The 17580-nt window shown below is 40.2% G+C and overlaps 1 protein-coding gene across 1 annotated transcript in view; it reads right to left on the minus strand.

Annotated features, from left to right (window-relative positions):
- Positions 1-17580, minus strand: part of fryl (furry homolog, like) — a 60477-nt gene that overhangs the window by 19952 nt on the left and 22945 nt on the right. Inside the window, 35 exon segments of the mRNA XM_030132927.1 lie at positions 70-338; positions 1054-1655; positions 1756-1850; positions 2065-2252; positions 2350-2471; positions 2817-3018; positions 4081-4263; positions 4441-4544; positions 4627-4777; positions 4865-4977; positions 5448-5532; positions 5644-5812; positions 5910-6050; positions 6167-6435; positions 7507-7675; positions 7788-7887; positions 7990-8144; positions 8550-8660; positions 8756-8916; positions 9037-9209; positions 9329-9420; positions 9498-9555; positions 9833-9957; positions 10066-10270; positions 10500-10768; positions 10855-10941; positions 11046-11222; positions 11639-11882; positions 11984-12091; positions 12173-12305; positions 12399-12570; positions 12673-12759; positions 13758-13866; positions 14015-14118; positions 15892-15936. Coding sequence (XP_029988787.1) covers positions 70-338; positions 1054-1655; positions 1756-1850; positions 2065-2252; positions 2350-2471; positions 2817-3018; positions 4081-4263; positions 4441-4544; positions 4627-4777; positions 4865-4977; positions 5448-5532; positions 5644-5812; positions 5910-6050; positions 6167-6435; positions 7507-7675; positions 7788-7887; positions 7990-8144; positions 8550-8660; positions 8756-8916; positions 9037-9209; positions 9329-9420; positions 9498-9555; positions 9833-9957; positions 10066-10270; positions 10500-10768; positions 10855-10941; positions 11046-11222; positions 11639-11882; positions 11984-12091; positions 12173-12305; positions 12399-12570; positions 12673-12759; positions 13758-13866; positions 14015-14118; positions 15892-15936 — 5577 coding nt within the window.

The raw sequence follows: 17580 nt of genomic DNA on the forward strand, positions 1-17580 counted from the left end.
GACACTCATGTTATACACCAATTTTATTTAATCATACATTAGAGTAAGAAATGTGATCTTCCTGCATACCTCAGCCAAATAAGTAACCAAATTCAAGGTTATTTCAGCAAAGGCCATGTGGAGGTAGCGACAGACAACATTGATCCAGTTGGTGCAGTCGCGAGAATAGTTTTGTTTCCTGTACAGGGTCATCATGTGAGCCAGGTTGGCGAGTGCATCCGACTTCTCGTCGGTGCACACCTTGGCTATTTTATCAGCCGTCTCCTTACAGAAAGGCGTGGGGCTGTCAAAGTGCTGAATGAGATGTGGCAGGAGGCACAAAATATTCAAAGGAAAACCTGCAAGCGGAAGGAAACAAAAGAAAAACAACAGACATTATTTCGCCAGTTTAAAGGAGTGATATTTTGCTTTTTTAAATTGAAATTATGCATTTTAAAACATTTCCCTGTGGTCTACATAAACTTTAAATGCTATGCTTGGGTCTGAATTCTTCATTAGTTAAACTCCACAGGTCCATCTTCAACCCTATTTTAGAGTCATGACACGGGAAAAGTCGTCTTGAGCGCTGGCCCTTTAAATGCACATGACCCCACCCCCTCCAGGTTGTTGACTGTGCTTCTGTTCAATTTAGCCCCTTCAGTTCGTTAATACAACCAACAACTGAACATTTTAGGTCATTTGCCTCGAAATTTGGACATATTTTCATTATGGACTACAATCTCTGCTGCTGAAAAACAATTATGACGTACTTGGAGAAATGTTTGTCGAAAGTCTTGACCTTATATGTGCAAATGTCATGCCGTAACTAGTTATAAAATGTAACAAATTAAGAAGGAATTGAAACAGGTTGTAAAAATCCACTCGATTTTTGCCGAAATAAATCTCAAGATAGCTTTGCAGCACCTGGAAGGTTCAAATTCAAACTTTATGAACTATTAGGGTACAAATACACAAATAAATGTACCAAAGACTAATAAAAGTGGGTTTAGCAAAATATGACCCCTTTAATATCATGACACTCAAGCTACCTTATTTGCAGCAATCCATACTCACCTGCCCCTTGGGATGGGTCGACCAGTGTATGTCTGGAGACACTGATGAGCTTGCTGAGTAGATGGATGGTCAACTCCTGAGTAGAAGCAGAGGTGAAGCCCTTCAGGAACAGCTGCAGGAGGCCAGGGAAGCTGTACCATTTCAGCTTGGCCTGGACCCTCTCCAGACGTTCTCGGCTGTCTGCCCGATCCAAAGGCAGCTGTCCGAGCAGCTTGTTGAGTAACCGCAGGGCCAGCAGATACTCAAACTCATAGTCCGACTCAAGCAACGAGGCAGCGATCCAGAACACGGTTGCCATCAGATTTGAAGGGTCCACGGGGGGGATGGCTTCCCCTCCTGGACCCCCTCCTCCACTCTCCCGTAGCGATGATAAGCTCCGAGTGCGGGCCAGGTTTCCATGGCTGCCTCCAAGTCGGTCAGCTATGTCTAGAGTGTTACTCCTACGCTTGTCAAGTTTTCTTTCACCCATCAAGCTGGCACGCAGTGAGTTGCTGCGAGCATGGACATAATGGTACAGACCACCGCTGTTTAGGTTCAGCTGGCCTGTGCTTTTCCTGTTTGTAGCAAACTTGGGCCCCAACAAGTGATCACGGGTGGGGGTTCTGCAAATTAGAAGACAACACTTTGTCAGTGGGAACCTATATCATGCAAAAATCAGAACATGACTTTAGTAATGATGAGTCAAGCAGGATGAGAACTTACTGTGCTAAGGCAGTGAGGAGATCATAATTTTTTACTGTGTCTGCTAGCGTGTCAATGCCTGATTCCAGTGTCAGAAGCAGTTCAATGACAAAGCCCTGAGGAGGAACAACACTAAAGGTCAGCCTGACTGACAGAAAATAATGGGTCTAAATACAAGTAGCTTCCAACAGCATCATTAAGTATATGCTCAGCCGCAGCCACATGAAACAAATGTATTCAGCTGATTTTTTTCCCCCGACAAAATATAATGTGACTGTCTCAACTGAAGAATAACTGGTGGATAAATAGTTAAGTTGCTTTTGTTCTGACCTGAGCTTCCTCTCCTGGATCCCCCACTGTCTCAACAAGTCGAGAGAGAATATCAGATAGAGTTTCTGGAGTCAGAGGTTGTTTGAGTGCCCTGAAAATCTGGAATGAGCGACCAGCATAGTGGCGAGATGAACAGGACAAAGCTGTTTGCAGGGCTACGTCACTCAGCAATGACTCCAGCTGGAAACCTAAAGGGATGATCGTAGACACAGATAACCGTGATAAGGAACAGTAACAAACAATAACAACAAACTTAGGGAACAAACAGCTATGAATCATACTGACCTGACTGGGAATATTTGAAGACAGTCACTACATGTCTCACAAAAACACTCAGTTGGTCGGCACTCTTAATGTTGGGGTTCTTAGGTGACACATCCTCATGGTTCCACAGTGGACCCCGCTTTCTGCAAGGTATTAGCAAATACACATCAGCCCTTTGATTCAACAATAGAAATTCACTGCACCTCAAATATATTTCATTGTTATCACACCTGACTTTAGGAGCCAATATGACACCAAACCCAAAATCAAAACCATGCAATATTAAAATACCCAATCCATTCAGACACAGCTGGAAGCATGAAACAAATAATAATGAACAGAATGATTAAGTGTCATAACTCACATTTAACTAAACATAATGGCTCATACCAAGCATGAAAATGCTGTGTAAAGCCAAGTTCGTTACAAACAACAGCAGCAGCAGTAATGTTTTAGAAATGAACACTCTTTAAAAAAGGCTTTCTCACCTTGAGGTAATGAACTCTATTAGAGCTTTGACCTTCTCGTCCTGTTCAGCAGTGACGTCTACTTCACTGAGGAGTGATGGGGACAGGTGGGACAGAGCACTTCCGCCTGCTCCCAGGCTTATACTTGAAGATGTGGAGCTTGAGCTGAGGCCAGAGTCTGTCATCGGTGATGGCTGACAGTCGGGCAAAAAGTCCTGCACTCCTATAAGAGCAATGAGATTAAACAGGGTCAGTGTTGGAATGGAACCAAGGCCTCAAACACTATAAGTACAATTCTTTATCATTTATTAGTTATTCGTACTTTGAATGTTTCCATTTGTCACAGTGTTTTTCCTCTATAGTATTTTTTTTAGGCATTGGCCTGAATTTGTGAGGTGCCTCATGATAATTATGTATTATGACTGGTATGTGTAAACTACAATGTGTGTAATACCTATGCAACAATGTGCAAAAAGGTTACAATTCAGGATGCATGGATAAGCATGTGTGAGTGAACAGTGTGCATTATCCTTTTTATCTTGCTTTTACTTAACTTATTCTATTATTCTATATACTTGTACTTATATTTACTTATTTATTTCACTAATTATATTTACAATTAAAAGTGTTCCATTTTACTCTGTGCTTTGAATTTGTGTATTTATTTGTGTATGTATATACAATGAAACATAATGGAAATCTATGACTGGCATTATATAAATAACACTGAATTGAATGCAATTCAATTTTGGAGGTCTCTAAATAATATTAAAATGAAATAAAAACAACAAAAAAAAAACAAAACAGATTAATGCGTCAATAACTATAATACAATGGGACATTATTTACTAGTAATATTTCACTGAAGTTTTTTGATGTAAGACTTATAACAAAGCATTTTTACACTGTTACACCGACATTCACTTAAGTAAAAATTAGAGTCTGTAAGAGTAATGCTTCTTGATATTTCAATATCACAAATACAGTACATCTGCATTTCTTTTGTGATATACAGGTTTAAATATAGTTTTATGAAAACAAAACAAGAAATATCCTGAATGTGCTTGGATCTTTACTGCCACCAAGTGATCTGCTACAGTAATACAACTAAACCTTACGTCCATTATCTGTATTATTAGCATTATCTGTATCTCTGTTCCTTTCACCACCTTCACAGTTACAGGAAAAGGAACATATCAATTGCTTTCCTTTTTATACATTTTGGTAACACAAAGGTTCAAACCAAATTCCTTTGGTTAAAGACCTGCTCCAAAGCAAAACTGACCTGTGAGGTTGAACTCTGGAGCTACTGGTTTCACAGTCAGGACCCTGGGGTCGTTGTACTCCCTGTTGCGTAAAAGTACCATTGCCACAGACTGGACGCTGCTGTTTGCGCCTTGGACAACAAGCAGGTGAAGTAGTAGACGTTTGCAGTGCTCGTAGACTTCTGGGTGCTGATGATCAAAGCCTGTGTTGAGACCAAGACAAAACAGAGGGATTGCATAATTAAAAACCATCCCAATTTTTCTAATTGCATTTGTTATTTGGCACTCATCCAGGTACAGGAACAAATACAGAGAACAAAAGAAAGGGGAAAAACTAATCTCAGAGGCATAAACACCTAAAATATCAGTCAGTATATTACCTATAAAAATTGCATGTAGCAAAAGGTGCAGGTAGGCACTCCATTCCACTTTGACCCCATGGTCAACAATGAGGTCTGTCAGGAGGATGACTGCAATGTTACATCTGGAACAACAGAAAAAAAGGCATGACTTAAGTAAACTGACAGTGTTTTGCTAAATGAGAGTGAAGGCTGTATATGGTCTACCTGTGGAGTGGTACAGCAGGAGTGTTGGTCTCTGGAAGGTAGTCTACTAACGGAGACCAACACCCTCCTGTTGGGGGGAAGGGTAGGGGTTCTGGCCGGTTGTGATCCATCACTTTTAAACGCCAGTTAGCATAAAGTGGCATGGAGTCACCTGGTGAATGAGATAACAATAAATATTAGTCAATAGCAATTCTGGAAAGTTTTTAGTGGGTGGAGAGTGTAGAGAGTTTGCTCTTACTCTTCTCTTCTTCATAGGAGCCTCCTGAGCTGCTGCTGTAGCGGGATTCCAGACGGTGGTGCTGGCGGTTCAGATTACTGTTCAGACCACTGTAGATGTCCAAGTGGGCATAGCTGAAGAACAGACACACTTGACTTCAGAGGACAGTGCAAGTATTGATTTTTACAATGCAAATAAGTTTAATCCACAGCATAAGCAAAAAATGTTCAGGTAAAGATTACTTTATATCCTCAGTCACTGAAACACATCTTATAAACTTATTTCTTTTATCTGAATGAATTTCTTTCTGACAAAATATGAAGAAAAATTAAACATTCTAATCATAAACAAAACACATTTCCTAGAAGGACATTCTGATTAGAATGAAATGTCAATGGTTAAATGCTCTTGTGTTTTCTAACAAATAATTTTTATTCATAGATCTTAACAAAAGCACTAAATTATGTTTATGTGCCTCAAGTGTACAGTGTAAAGTCTGCAGTGAAGTAAAACTGTTTTCTCTGTCTTTTGTAACAAAACCTATGTGCTATTCTTACTTACTCTACAACAAAGGAGAGAAAAAATGTTGCATTGCAGCTTGTACCTGTCCTCCATGTTGGAGTCTTTCATCTTGCTGTCATGATGACTGTCATTTCCTGGCACCATGGTATTGCTGCTGGATGTTGTTCCTGTGAGAGTTGACATGACACATTGACAACCTAGTATTGACTGAGCACATGACTTAAGTAATGGAAACATGACCTGAGCTTTGACCCAGTGCATTTACAGTGCTCATTAACCTGAGGTGACTGAGGGAATCTTGTAACTGGAGGTGATGCGGTAATAGGGAGGGTTGTCCATGTGAGTGACAGCTGAGCTGACTGGATCAGTCAACTCAAGCTCACACATCAACTCTTCCAGCAGCTGCATAGTCTTATCTCTGCCCAAGTAAACCACCACTCGTTTCACCTGCAAATAAATACGTAACAGTGTCAGGAACATGAAGAATATGTGACGACGTCACCTACTGTACAATATTGAATGGTGTAAATATAATGCGACTCACGTAGGGCAAGAGGCTGGGGTCACTGCTAACTCCTGACATGCTGATGAGGAAGTGTAGAATGATTTTGAGGTTCTTTGGCCAGCTGTCTGCTAATGTGGTCCAAACATTCTCTATCTCTGACCAAGCAAACTCATCCCCATACTGTAAAAGATAAAAAAAAATACACACAAGTAAACACCTTAACGTAAAAAAGAGCACAAATTAAAAAAAAAAATACTCAACATACCCAAGTGCAAATGCTCCACTAGCTGTCTCACCTTTGCTGTCATAAACATGAGGTTGTTGAGCACCATGGTTGTGGCACGAGGGGAGCCCCAGCCTTCTCCACGAAGCCAGCGACGGCTATTGACCATCATTATCTCCCGGTCATGTAGGTCCTCATCTTCCTCGCCACTCCCACAATCTTCTGGCCGTCGTGCAACGGGTTTAAAGTCGACCAGCTCCACATTGTTCATCCAGGGCAGGAGGTAGTGCAGCATTACTTGACGACCACCAGGATGCGCTGTCTGGATGCGCTGGCTCACCTCTGCAATAGAGACAGTACAGCAAGAAGATAACTGAAGCTGCATCCTCAGTTACACAATTAATGGGTGCTCTGCCAAATTTTAACCTCAAAGCCCCATTATCAACATTATCATAACATCCACAATACTTCCTAATTTCTAGCTATGGCAAAGCGCCACTTCCTACTTTCCTTCTGCCTTCCACAGAGTCAACCTTAAAGTCAGTGAAAAGGTTCAAGCTTGATTTTCTTTGTTCTGCTTCTTTTTGTCTGAAAACCTGATGATACAGGCAAATTAACTGCCAAGTTGCATTTACAGTTTTTGCAGATTGCTTGGACACTGAAAGACAATGCTTAGACAAAAGAATGAAAACCTTAACTTTCATAATCATAGCTTTTAAAAAAGGCATCAAATTCTGTTTTGCACTTTGTTTGCATTTTTGCACAGTTTTTTCTATGACACTTGGTTTAAAAATGAAAACTCTAACAATCACTGAGAAAACACTTCTATTCCAAATGCAAAACATACCTGAAATTGGCAACACCCACACGTATGAAAAGAGGCATTCGGAAATTCTGAGGTGGGGTCAGGGTTGGATACAGCACGCAAAGTAATATTTTCCCTGTTGCCTAGTGGATGAAATGACGTAGCCAGACCCTGACAGGAGGCGTGAGCCATGAACCATCAACCCCTTACAATCCCTCACAGTACTATTGTTGTTTACCACTGCACTCCAATTTTCCTGTAACTTCTTTGAGTTTACAGTAACATATTGTACTGATTACTGCACTATTTTTCTACTTTCCTTAGTGTTTTGTGCTTTTGTAATCTGCAATTGCAAAACTAAGATGCATACATTTTTCCTAATGATTTTCTATTTTCATTACAATGTAAATGAATGGACTATAACCTTTCACAGATGCCTATGAGATAAAATTAAAAAGGTGAACAAACTACTAAAGAAAGCAGGTTTTTGTATCATTGTGTTGTTGCCACCAATGTCAGATTTTACACAATGAGCCAAAATGTGTAAGGAATCACCACCTCACAGTACAACTCCCTGCTACACACAAGTAAACTGTATTGCAGCAAACCTGAGAAGATGGGCAGAGTGAGCTCAGGGTATGTCCTTGCAAGCTCTTCAGACAGCTGGTAGTAAGACACAGAGTAGAGGTGTGGCAGCGGTGATGGAGGGGTCAGAATACCATCTGTTCGCTGGATCTCCAATTTGTGAGCATAACGGAAGAGCTTGGGTTCCAGGATCTGTTTTAAATAGACAAAAAAAAAAAAAAATGCAGTTTTTAACATAACAATATACAGCTATGTTATATATAGATGATTGTATAGATGCTTCAGTAAAAAACAAAAAACAAACCTGTAGCAGCTGCATGGCCACCTCATATATATCCCTGGAAGAATCTGCTGCCTTGAACAGAATCAGGTTCAGGAGCACCACAGTATCAAATTGGTAATCCCTGAAATAAAAGTAAATAGAAGCATTTGAGTTGAAATTAGCTCCTTATAGCAGAAGCCAACAAATCCACAAAGTTGAAGCTAAAGCTCAAAATGTGAAGCACCTGTTGTGAAAGACGTTGGCAATAGCCCTGAAGCAGCCAGCAGCCACACGTCGAGAACCGGTGTAACAGCGATCCACAGCCCAAAACATGAGGTTACTCTGATCTGGATTCAGCTCCAGCAGTAACATGACGGCCTCACAACCCAACTGGTGAACCTGGAGAGAAAGCCAAAAAAGCTGTTAGAACCTCCTCCAAAATTAAACTTCATATAGCTGTTGATTTTAAACAATTAATTGTTTGATAACTAATATTATTGTCCAACATAAATGTAAGATATGCAGCAGGTGTGGGCACTTGCAGTTGCTAAACAGAGAGCTCTACTATAGCAGCACCCATGCATTTATTTTCTGAAAATGACAGACAAGTGAGCATCTGGGAAGGCTCTTAACATGAATTTGCATGAAGTGCTTTGTTTAAATACAGATATACTATGTATTATGCTATGTGGGTTTTAATCTGAATTTGGGTCTCACCACTTACTGTACTGCTAAATATAACTGTGTTGTGCTAATGTCAGCATCTATGCACATCTAACAGTGAAATGATGACATTTCTCTTACCTTTTTGTCCTGAGAATCCAGGATGTTGTCAAGCCACTTGTAGAGGTAACCATCAGAGGACAGCCCAACATTGTCAGCTACAGGTCCACAACACAACACTGCAGACATGGCCTGAAAAATTGAAAAGTCACTAGTTACAGTATCAGCAGGGATGGGTGACAATACACACAGACAAGAGATCTCAATATCTGTCATGCTATGCATACCTTTAATGCACAGTACTGATGGCGGTTGATCTGCATATTTCTGTCACTGTAGCGGTCCAGTGGGGTGAACATGATGCTGAAGGGACCAGCCCAGTGACTGAACAGCATGAACAAACTGTGTCTCAGTGACTGCTGGGGGAAAATGGTCCTCCTTTGGTGTACTGAACAAAACAAGTGATGTGATTAAAATTGTGACAAGTTTTTTCAGGTTTAAACACAAACTCTGTAAATAATTTGTTACTGACTGAATGAAGTTACTACTGAATGTGTAAGAGAAATACCTGGAACATTCTGAATGATATTTGCCACAAGTGCACTGAAGTGACAACGAATGTCCTTCAGTGTGTCTGAGTCCTTGTCATTTTCTGCCTCAAGCAGCTGCCTCGTCAGATCAACATACTCAAGCAGTGTACTGTTCAGAGAGTGGCTCTCTCCATCTAACCCTCCGCTGGCTCTGTAAAAGACACAAACAGAAGAATGGAGACATTATTACACTAAGAAACCTGATCTGTTGGAGGCAAATTAGTTCTTCATCCATCAGGTGGTTGTTGAATTCTCTTATGGATTACATACATCTGACTGATGACACCAGCATCAGCCAACAGCTCAAATATCCGGACCAGCTGGACCCTGAGGATGTCACGACGCCTGCGTCGCTTCATGTTCTGCAGAGGAAGGCATTTAAACTTAGTCAAATCTTTTACTGAATAGGGGGAGAGAGTTTCATTTCTGTCATACTTACTTCAGGTCTTCTTTCCAAAGCTTCTTTTATGATGGGATTTAACTCCTCTATTAACTCTCTAAAAAAATGGGAGAGTTGCAAATCAGGGATAATACTGATCTGAGGCATCTAGGTGTGAATACAATCCAAAACAAAAAAACATCGGGATGGTATCAAAAAACCATAATAAAAAAAAAACAAGAACAGTGGTATAAAAGTTTACTTTGACTTATATTACATTGTAAACAGTATGAACACAACTTATTTCATGCTTTGTCTGATTAACTTTCTTTCACTCAGTTTGTTTGTGAATACACATCCACACCTAACATTCAGGCCTCAGCTTGGATCATTACCTGAAGGCCACGGGGTTGGTCCTGCCAAGCCCCAGCACAAGAGACTCTGTGATGTCCATGCTCTCAGAGCGCATCATTGGAACAATGTGTTTAAATAGGGAGGAGGGGGACGGAGTGCCAACAATCTATTAACACACAGAGTAAAAATAAAATAAATATATTAAGTGTAAACTATACTTTGTACACATTTGATATAGATATTTTTATGTATTCAAGACTGAAGTCCTTCTGACCTTTGAATCATAACTGAAGCCGCTGTCCGGCGTGGACGCCAGCGTCTCAGGCGGGGAGCAGCGGACGGAGCCAGAGGTGGAGGATGAGGAGCACATGGAAGAGGAGGAGGCGGAGCTGCAGCACAGAATCAGATAGTTCCTCCAAAGGCCAATGTAGGAGTCACTGCTGTTCAGGCTGTTCACTTTCTTGGCATTAATGGGGCTACTGTAGGTGGACAAAGTGGAGGGTGGGGTGGTCAGAGTTAAAAAGATCAAAAAGAGACTAGACTCAGAGAATTAACAAATACCTCATATTAAAAGGCAAATCACAAAAACCCAATATCCATTTTTTATGATGCATATGTGCCATTGTTTCAGCAAATTAACATATCCAGTCTTGGTTTTCCCACCAAAAACACACAAACCACATTTCAGAAAGAACTGAGGAAACATACTTGATGTCCACTTGTGGAGACAGTAGCTGCAGGCGGGTGTAGGCAAACATCCAGGCATAGTTAAGGGCAGTCGGACAGTGTTTGGGCAGGTGCTCCTGCCGCAGGTAGCTAGAGAAGCTGATGACCCACGGGTCCTGACCCTGAGTAACATGAGCAAACACCCAGATGTGTGAGGGGCTCACAACATCAAACTGGTGGCTGATGGGAGATGAGCTCCACTCTGCTAGTGTCTGAAGATCAATCCCACTGGGACAGTACAGGAGGTTGGTCTGCAGAGAAAAAAACAAGGAGTGAGGCTGAGTTTCTAATTAGTAAAAAAAAAAAAAAAACAACTATAAATTACGAGTATTTTTACCTGGTCAGCTCCCGTAAGATGAATGAAGCTCTCCAACACTGGTGCACTTAATCTGTCCATTACATCGATGGCTAATTCCTCGTCTCCCTAAATGATTGGGGAGAGAATTATCAAAAAAAGAGTACCCATATAGTACCTATGGATATATGCAACAACCCACATTAAAAGTGGTTGCAGTCTAGAATAATTACCTTGCCAATTCCAAGCGCAGTGTGCAGTGCTCTGACCTCTTTGAGAACATTCACAGCCAGCCTTCTTGTGGCGGGCCGGCAGCTACAAAGCACAACTAGTGCTAACCCCTCCACCACATGCAGCACACCCGATGAATGAGTGCGCTCCAGGGACAAAGAATGTCCATTGCCTGAGCCCTGTTTAAGAGAACTTGTATTTAAAATCACTCAGAACTGAAAGGCATTTAAAATCTAACTACAATGGTGGAATATAAGAAGTAGCTTTACTCAAGCATTTTTCCATTTCCATTCTATGCTACTTTATACTTCTGCTCCATTAGATTTGTCTGCCAGGTTTCATTTCTTTCCAGATTAAAATTTTTACCCCCTTCCTGTACAGTGAAAATTACAAATCTCCAAATGTGCTTATTTTAATGTTTACTGCATGACTACTTTTGACATACTGTAAGTGCATGTTACCAATATTGCGTACAGTTTTCCTCAAATATGATTTTGAATACAGATCTTTTACTTGTGATGCAGTTGCTCTTAATATTTTTACTTGTATTTAACTGTGTAAAGGTTCTGAATAAATGAAAACATCTGAAACTAACTTTCACCTGTGCGTCATGGCTCTTATTGCTGCTCTGCACCGCCTGTTTCCATTGGCTGATAAGCTGCAGTAACATTTTGACGGAGTTGTCCAGCAGAGTAGGATGGACATCAGTCACTTCTCGGACAATGAAATAAACAAAGCCTGAGAGAACATCCTCACGCCACTCTGGGAAATCCACCATCAGGGCCTGAAGGGTAGTAAAGGCGAGGCCACGCAGCTCCTCATCCATGTGGATAGTCAGCCTGGGAAGATGAAGAAGTCGACATGAAAGAAATAATTAAAAGGGGCGGAGCCACTGAATTACAGTCACATGGCTACAGTGAGATTAGAGAGGATGAATTACTTGGCTAGAAGCTCTATGAGGTCTTGTCTGCTCATGCCATCTGGTATCAGTCTTGGGATGGCGGCAACACACGTACGGAACAGATCAATCTTTGGTTTCCTTTCTCCCCTGTGGCAAAACAACAGTTTGAGAACACGATTCAGAATTGACAGATGAAGAACTGCATAGATCCAGGTTGTGGTTACATACGTGATCATGTCCTCAGGTTCTTTGTTGGACATCTGTACGTTAGTCATGCTCATGGAGCGTCCCACCTCCTTGTCCAGGTGTCGGAGGATGTTGTCTAAGGCCTTTCGAACTTGGGGATAATAAAGTGACATGCCTACAAACATCCAGGAAAGTTGAAGTCAGTTAGCATGTCGTTATTTTTTAAGCATAGTTATTGCTAATGTACACTTTCATAAGTCAAACATACCTATAACCTTTGCTTCTTCATCAGTGAGGGTGGTGTTGAGGAAGATCTTTTTAACACGCAGTGTGTTGCCTGAGGGCATGATGATTCCTGTGGTGGGCATAGGTGGCTCACCATCCTTCTGCTGTAGGCTGTCTGCAATCACCAAGAAGGCTCGCAAACCAATATTCATCCTCTGGCAGGGTGAACGTAGTGAAAAGGGTGAAAGGTAGGATGTGGTTAGGAGAACATATTGATACTGACAACATCTAAGGGTGCAGATATGGCTTTACTTTACCTCTGGATTGATAGTAAAGGTTTTGTGAGATTTGCCCACACACAGGAGATCATAGATAATCTCCTTCATAGCAAAGTCCAGTCTTTCCTGTGAGCAAAAAACACAAAAAAGCAATTACATGTCTATCACATGACGCTAACCTGTGATGAAACCCAGGTTCAGTGGATAGTACTTGTAATAATAACATCTGTCCTGGTCAAACTGATACTATTGACAGTAAGAGATGACCATTACAACAGAACCTTTAAATGGTCACCCACTTGTAAATATTCAATGTAATAATGGCAAAATAATGACTGACATTTATTTACTGTACTTTGAACTGTTGGTGGTTTTAGTAGATATTTTGGTACTGACATGATATTGACACATGCAAGTTGTTGGAGAAGTATTATCAGTCTACAAGCACCTGTTTTCTGTGGTTGGTTTTCCTTCTCTGCTTATTTAAAGCTGCGTATGACTTTCGTCACCAGTTTTTTTATCAAATCTGTAAAACCCTAGCAGCTGCAGTAGCAAGAGGCAATGAAGCCGTTTCCATGTTTGTTGCGGCTGCGGCCAGAATGCGGCTGCAAGGATTTCCGCTTCCCACAATGCACATCGCAACAAATTTCCAAAAATGCCCAAGTGACCTACTGGCTTTGTTTGTAAACAAATGGATCATTTATGGTGGAGTACACTTCAAAAGTGTTCACCGTGAGGGAAGAGATTCAAGTGCATAATCATGGACTTACAGATTTGTGATACTTAGGCTATGACTCGGGTTTTACAGATCTGATGAAAAATTGGTGACGAAAGTCATACGCAGCTTTAATTACATAGGTACAGACTACATAAGGTAGCCTGAGGAATACAGAATTTTTTGCTCCACCTATTTGATTTGTTTTTGGCGGTTTTTCACTTGATTTTTCCTATGTCTCAAGTATAAAAAGCCATAAAAAGAAAATTGTGAGGGACTATTTGCTTAATATAAGTTAATTATTTTTTTATAGATCATTTGTATTGGGATGCCTCTGCCTCATGGTTTCATTAAGCAGGTAATGAGTTAAACCATGACCACCTTGAGTGGATGTGACTGTTTTACCTACCTGAGCTATAAACTGGATGATCTTGACAAATATGTTGAGGGGTGTGTCTCTGGGCACCACACTCCGGGAGCCTTTGGGGAAAAGTGCTGAAACAATGCTGAGGAGTCGACTGGGAGGAAGAAAGAACAATTCATAAGCACACTATGTGTTAACCAATGACGACCTTTGTTTCAGCAACTTCTACTTTTATAGTAGATTTATAGTACTGCTTATACATGAACTGCGAGGGTCAAAAAGCACTTGGCTGTGGGACTGACCTCTGTGTGACAGTATTACTCTCACACTTGATCCTGATGATGTAGACCCACAGCAGTCTGTAGAGTGACTCCAGCGCTACCCGGGACATTTTGGGGTCTTTGTTCTGTCAATATAAAACCAAAATGATGAGCCAATCAACTCGCTTATAAAAATTTTATCACCCGCCTGTGAGTATGGTGGTCAGGTTGCTGCTGTCTGAAGATATCCACATACAATAAATGAAAACAGGTCTACAGAGAAACTAATGCAGTCTCTGTGCATCGTCCTAATAAGTGAATGACATCTCACAGTACCATGGGTTTCCAGAATCTAAAATGAAACCATCAGTGGAAATAAAAAAAGACTTTTTCCACAATGTCTAAAAATAAATTCTAAGTATAAAGACGACTCAGGTCACGGAGTCCTCCATAACCAAGTCGTGTTTAATCAAATTCAGTTGAGGGCTACATTAAATCTCCAGGATCAGAACACTAGATCTCTGGTTAATCAAGCATGTGCTGCACTGAGCAGTTTCAGCTCAATGCATTACAGACACCAGATAAAAACAATCTTATACAATAATCAAACACTGAAATGTCTCTTTCAAGGCATGAAGTTACAAACAAAGAAGTGTCCAAAAAGATGACACCCTGAATTCACACCGTTGTAAATGCATGGACAGGAGCATCCTATTACTGTGAAATATTGATGCAGACACAGTGAAAATATTAAACCATGTAACATTATAAGGACATAGAGGGAGATATTTTGAGAAAATTGTACACCAATTTTATTTCAGTCTTTACGTCAAGGAAATCAGCAACTGTCCTCATCACTTCTACGTGTCTGTGCTTTGGCGTTCAGTCTCCAGTCCCAAATGAAAAACACAATCATTCTGTTTTAATAAACTTACTGAACAAGTTGGTTAGTCTTCAGAGATCTCATATCAGTCAAATAAAAAAAATGGCCAGTCAGGGTTAGAGACCCCATTACAATGAAAACAAAACAAAAATATATCTGTCACATCCAGGCTGTGTATGTCTGTCACAGATCACCATTTACACACATCACTATTATGTGGCTTGTACAGAAGCAAGACGAAAACCAGACATTTTTAATTGTCTTTATCAAAAAAAAAAGACAGAAAAGGCAATATCAGACACAGTAAAAACACCAAATTCTATGAGAGGTTGCAATGAATTTTTTAACCTGATCTTCTCGAACTATCTGACAAGTATTTTGTATTCCCAGCATCAATTTACTTAAAACTTACTTATACCATTCAACATAAGTGTAGTAGTTATATAACACTAAGATGAAGTGCTAACATATGGAGTAATATAAATTTTCTATCACATTACCTATTCTACATCAAAGTCTTCTTTGGCTCCCTATTTCAGAAAATTTATTTAATTAATATAATATAATATATTAAAAGCAAATGTCTGGGTTTTCTGGCTGCACTAGAGGCCATTTTCACTGGTGTCTATGCAGACAGCTACAATACATCATTATGCATTATTTGCATTTGAAATATGCCTAATGATATGGAAATAACAAATAATAACTTTCCAACACCATCAGGCAGAATAATGCATCGTGTTTACCTAATACATACTGTATTCAGAAAAGCTGACTGCATTTAGATAACTGCAGAAACATCACCACTGCTCATGAACACAAAGTGACTCAACCACTAAGCCTAAGGCAGCATCACAAGTTACACATCGTCTCTACATGTTCCTCTGTTCTATTTCTACTGACCAACACTTCAGTGTCCAAAAACAACTTGCTAGACATTAGCAGCACAAGGAGAGCAGCTCTACCCTATGTCCTGGTCAAGAGACCCTAAGAAACAAGGGGGCACCGGGCAGGTCACTGACACCAGATAACTCACCTGCAGTGTCTCAATCTGCTTTCGGATGCTGTTGTTAGACGGCATCTGGAGCGAGTCAATGCGAGAAAAAGATCAAATGACAGAGGACAAAGAATGTAGGGTTTGGGGAAGGACACATGCAAGTTAAAAAGAAAAACATAACTAAAGAAATATGACAAGAGCAGAACAAATGGTCTTGTCAGTGTGACAATATGTTAACCAAAACTATTCTAAAACAGTGAGACACAATGAACTGTTTTACATGCCACTGGTGGAATTTATCAATGGATCTTTAAGTGGCATGCTAGTAATGCAAAGTAACAGTGCATTTGTTTTTGATATGAGGGGAAATATTTTAATAAAGTGAGCAAAAGTCTTTTCAAATTTTAAAAAAATGATCTAAAATAAGGTGTGTTGTGGTCTGTAAATCAATAAGGAGGACAGTGAAAACACATGATTAGGAGTGGACACAGAACACAGAGGGATGACGAAAAGGGCCACTTAAAGATGGGAAAAAGTAAATTATACCAAAAAACAAACAAAAAAAAAAACCCAAAAAACAAAACACTTGCCTGCTTGACCTACAAAGCTGACACTCAATGACACCAATCCATTCAGCGCTGTAACAAGCACACTGAGAATGCCAAATTGTTGTATTTTAACCCTGTGGGCTTCATATTTTAAAGTAGGTCTGCATAATTACGTCAGTAAAACACTGAACAATACTCTGCTCTACAGGGTGAGTCAGAAAAAACGCTCTTTCCATTTAAAGAAATTGTACTGCTAAAACGGAAACACTGATTTTCCTTTTGACCATACAGTCATATTGATGTGGTTATTGAGCATGTCTGGTGATGTAGTCATAGATTTATTGCATTGCATAAGAGAGAGAAGGTCCATTGTTTATTGGGCACTGAAATACCTGCCAACACAATGTATGCCACAGTGAACAAACTTGAAATTGACAACAATTACAGGAGTCGGGGCTTTGCTTTCACACTCAGGACATAGGCCTACATGACAGTGCCCAGGGTGTATCAGACTGTTCCACAAACTCTTCAGGAACTCCGAAATCGCATCACGGCTGAAATCCAAGCCCTACGACGAACACGAATGGCGAGAAGAGCTGTGTTAGAGATGCGACAACGAGCACAGATTTGCATCAATCTGAATGGTAGCCAGGTTGAAGGTCGTGCCGGACAACTTCGTTGAGACAAAACATTTTGATGGTGAGTAAACATGCTGTAATGGTTGACAATTTCAATTTCATTCACGGTGGCATAAACTGTGTTGGCAGATATTTCGGTGCACAATAAACAATGGACATTCCCTCTGTTATGCTGTGCCATAAATCAATGATTCAATCGCCAGACATGCTCAATGACCACATCAATATGACTGTATGATCAAAAGAAAAATAAGCATTTCCATTTCAGTGGTACAATTTCTTTAAATGAAAAGAGCGTTTTTTCTGACTCACCCTGTATTAGTACAGCATTTGCAGAAATAGTCAAACCGGAAGTTCATTTTTTTATTATACTACATGTAATATAATAGAAATTCATATATCCTAATTTTTAACTAGTAGTCAAAGATGCAGCCACATTTTAAAATGTATGTGTATATGAAAGCCACATTTTAATGCACTGCCTAATAATGCATTTTATTTACATGAGTCCTACTTTGCCTTTTCATCCAAAATGTTTTCCT

The sequence above is a fragment of the Sphaeramia orbicularis genome, chromosome 4 (assembly GCF_902148855.1).
Source record: "Sphaeramia orbicularis chromosome 4, fSphaOr1.1, whole genome shotgun sequence".
Classification (NCBI taxonomy): Eukaryota; Metazoa; Chordata; class Actinopteri; order Kurtiformes; family Apogonidae; genus Sphaeramia; species Sphaeramia orbicularis.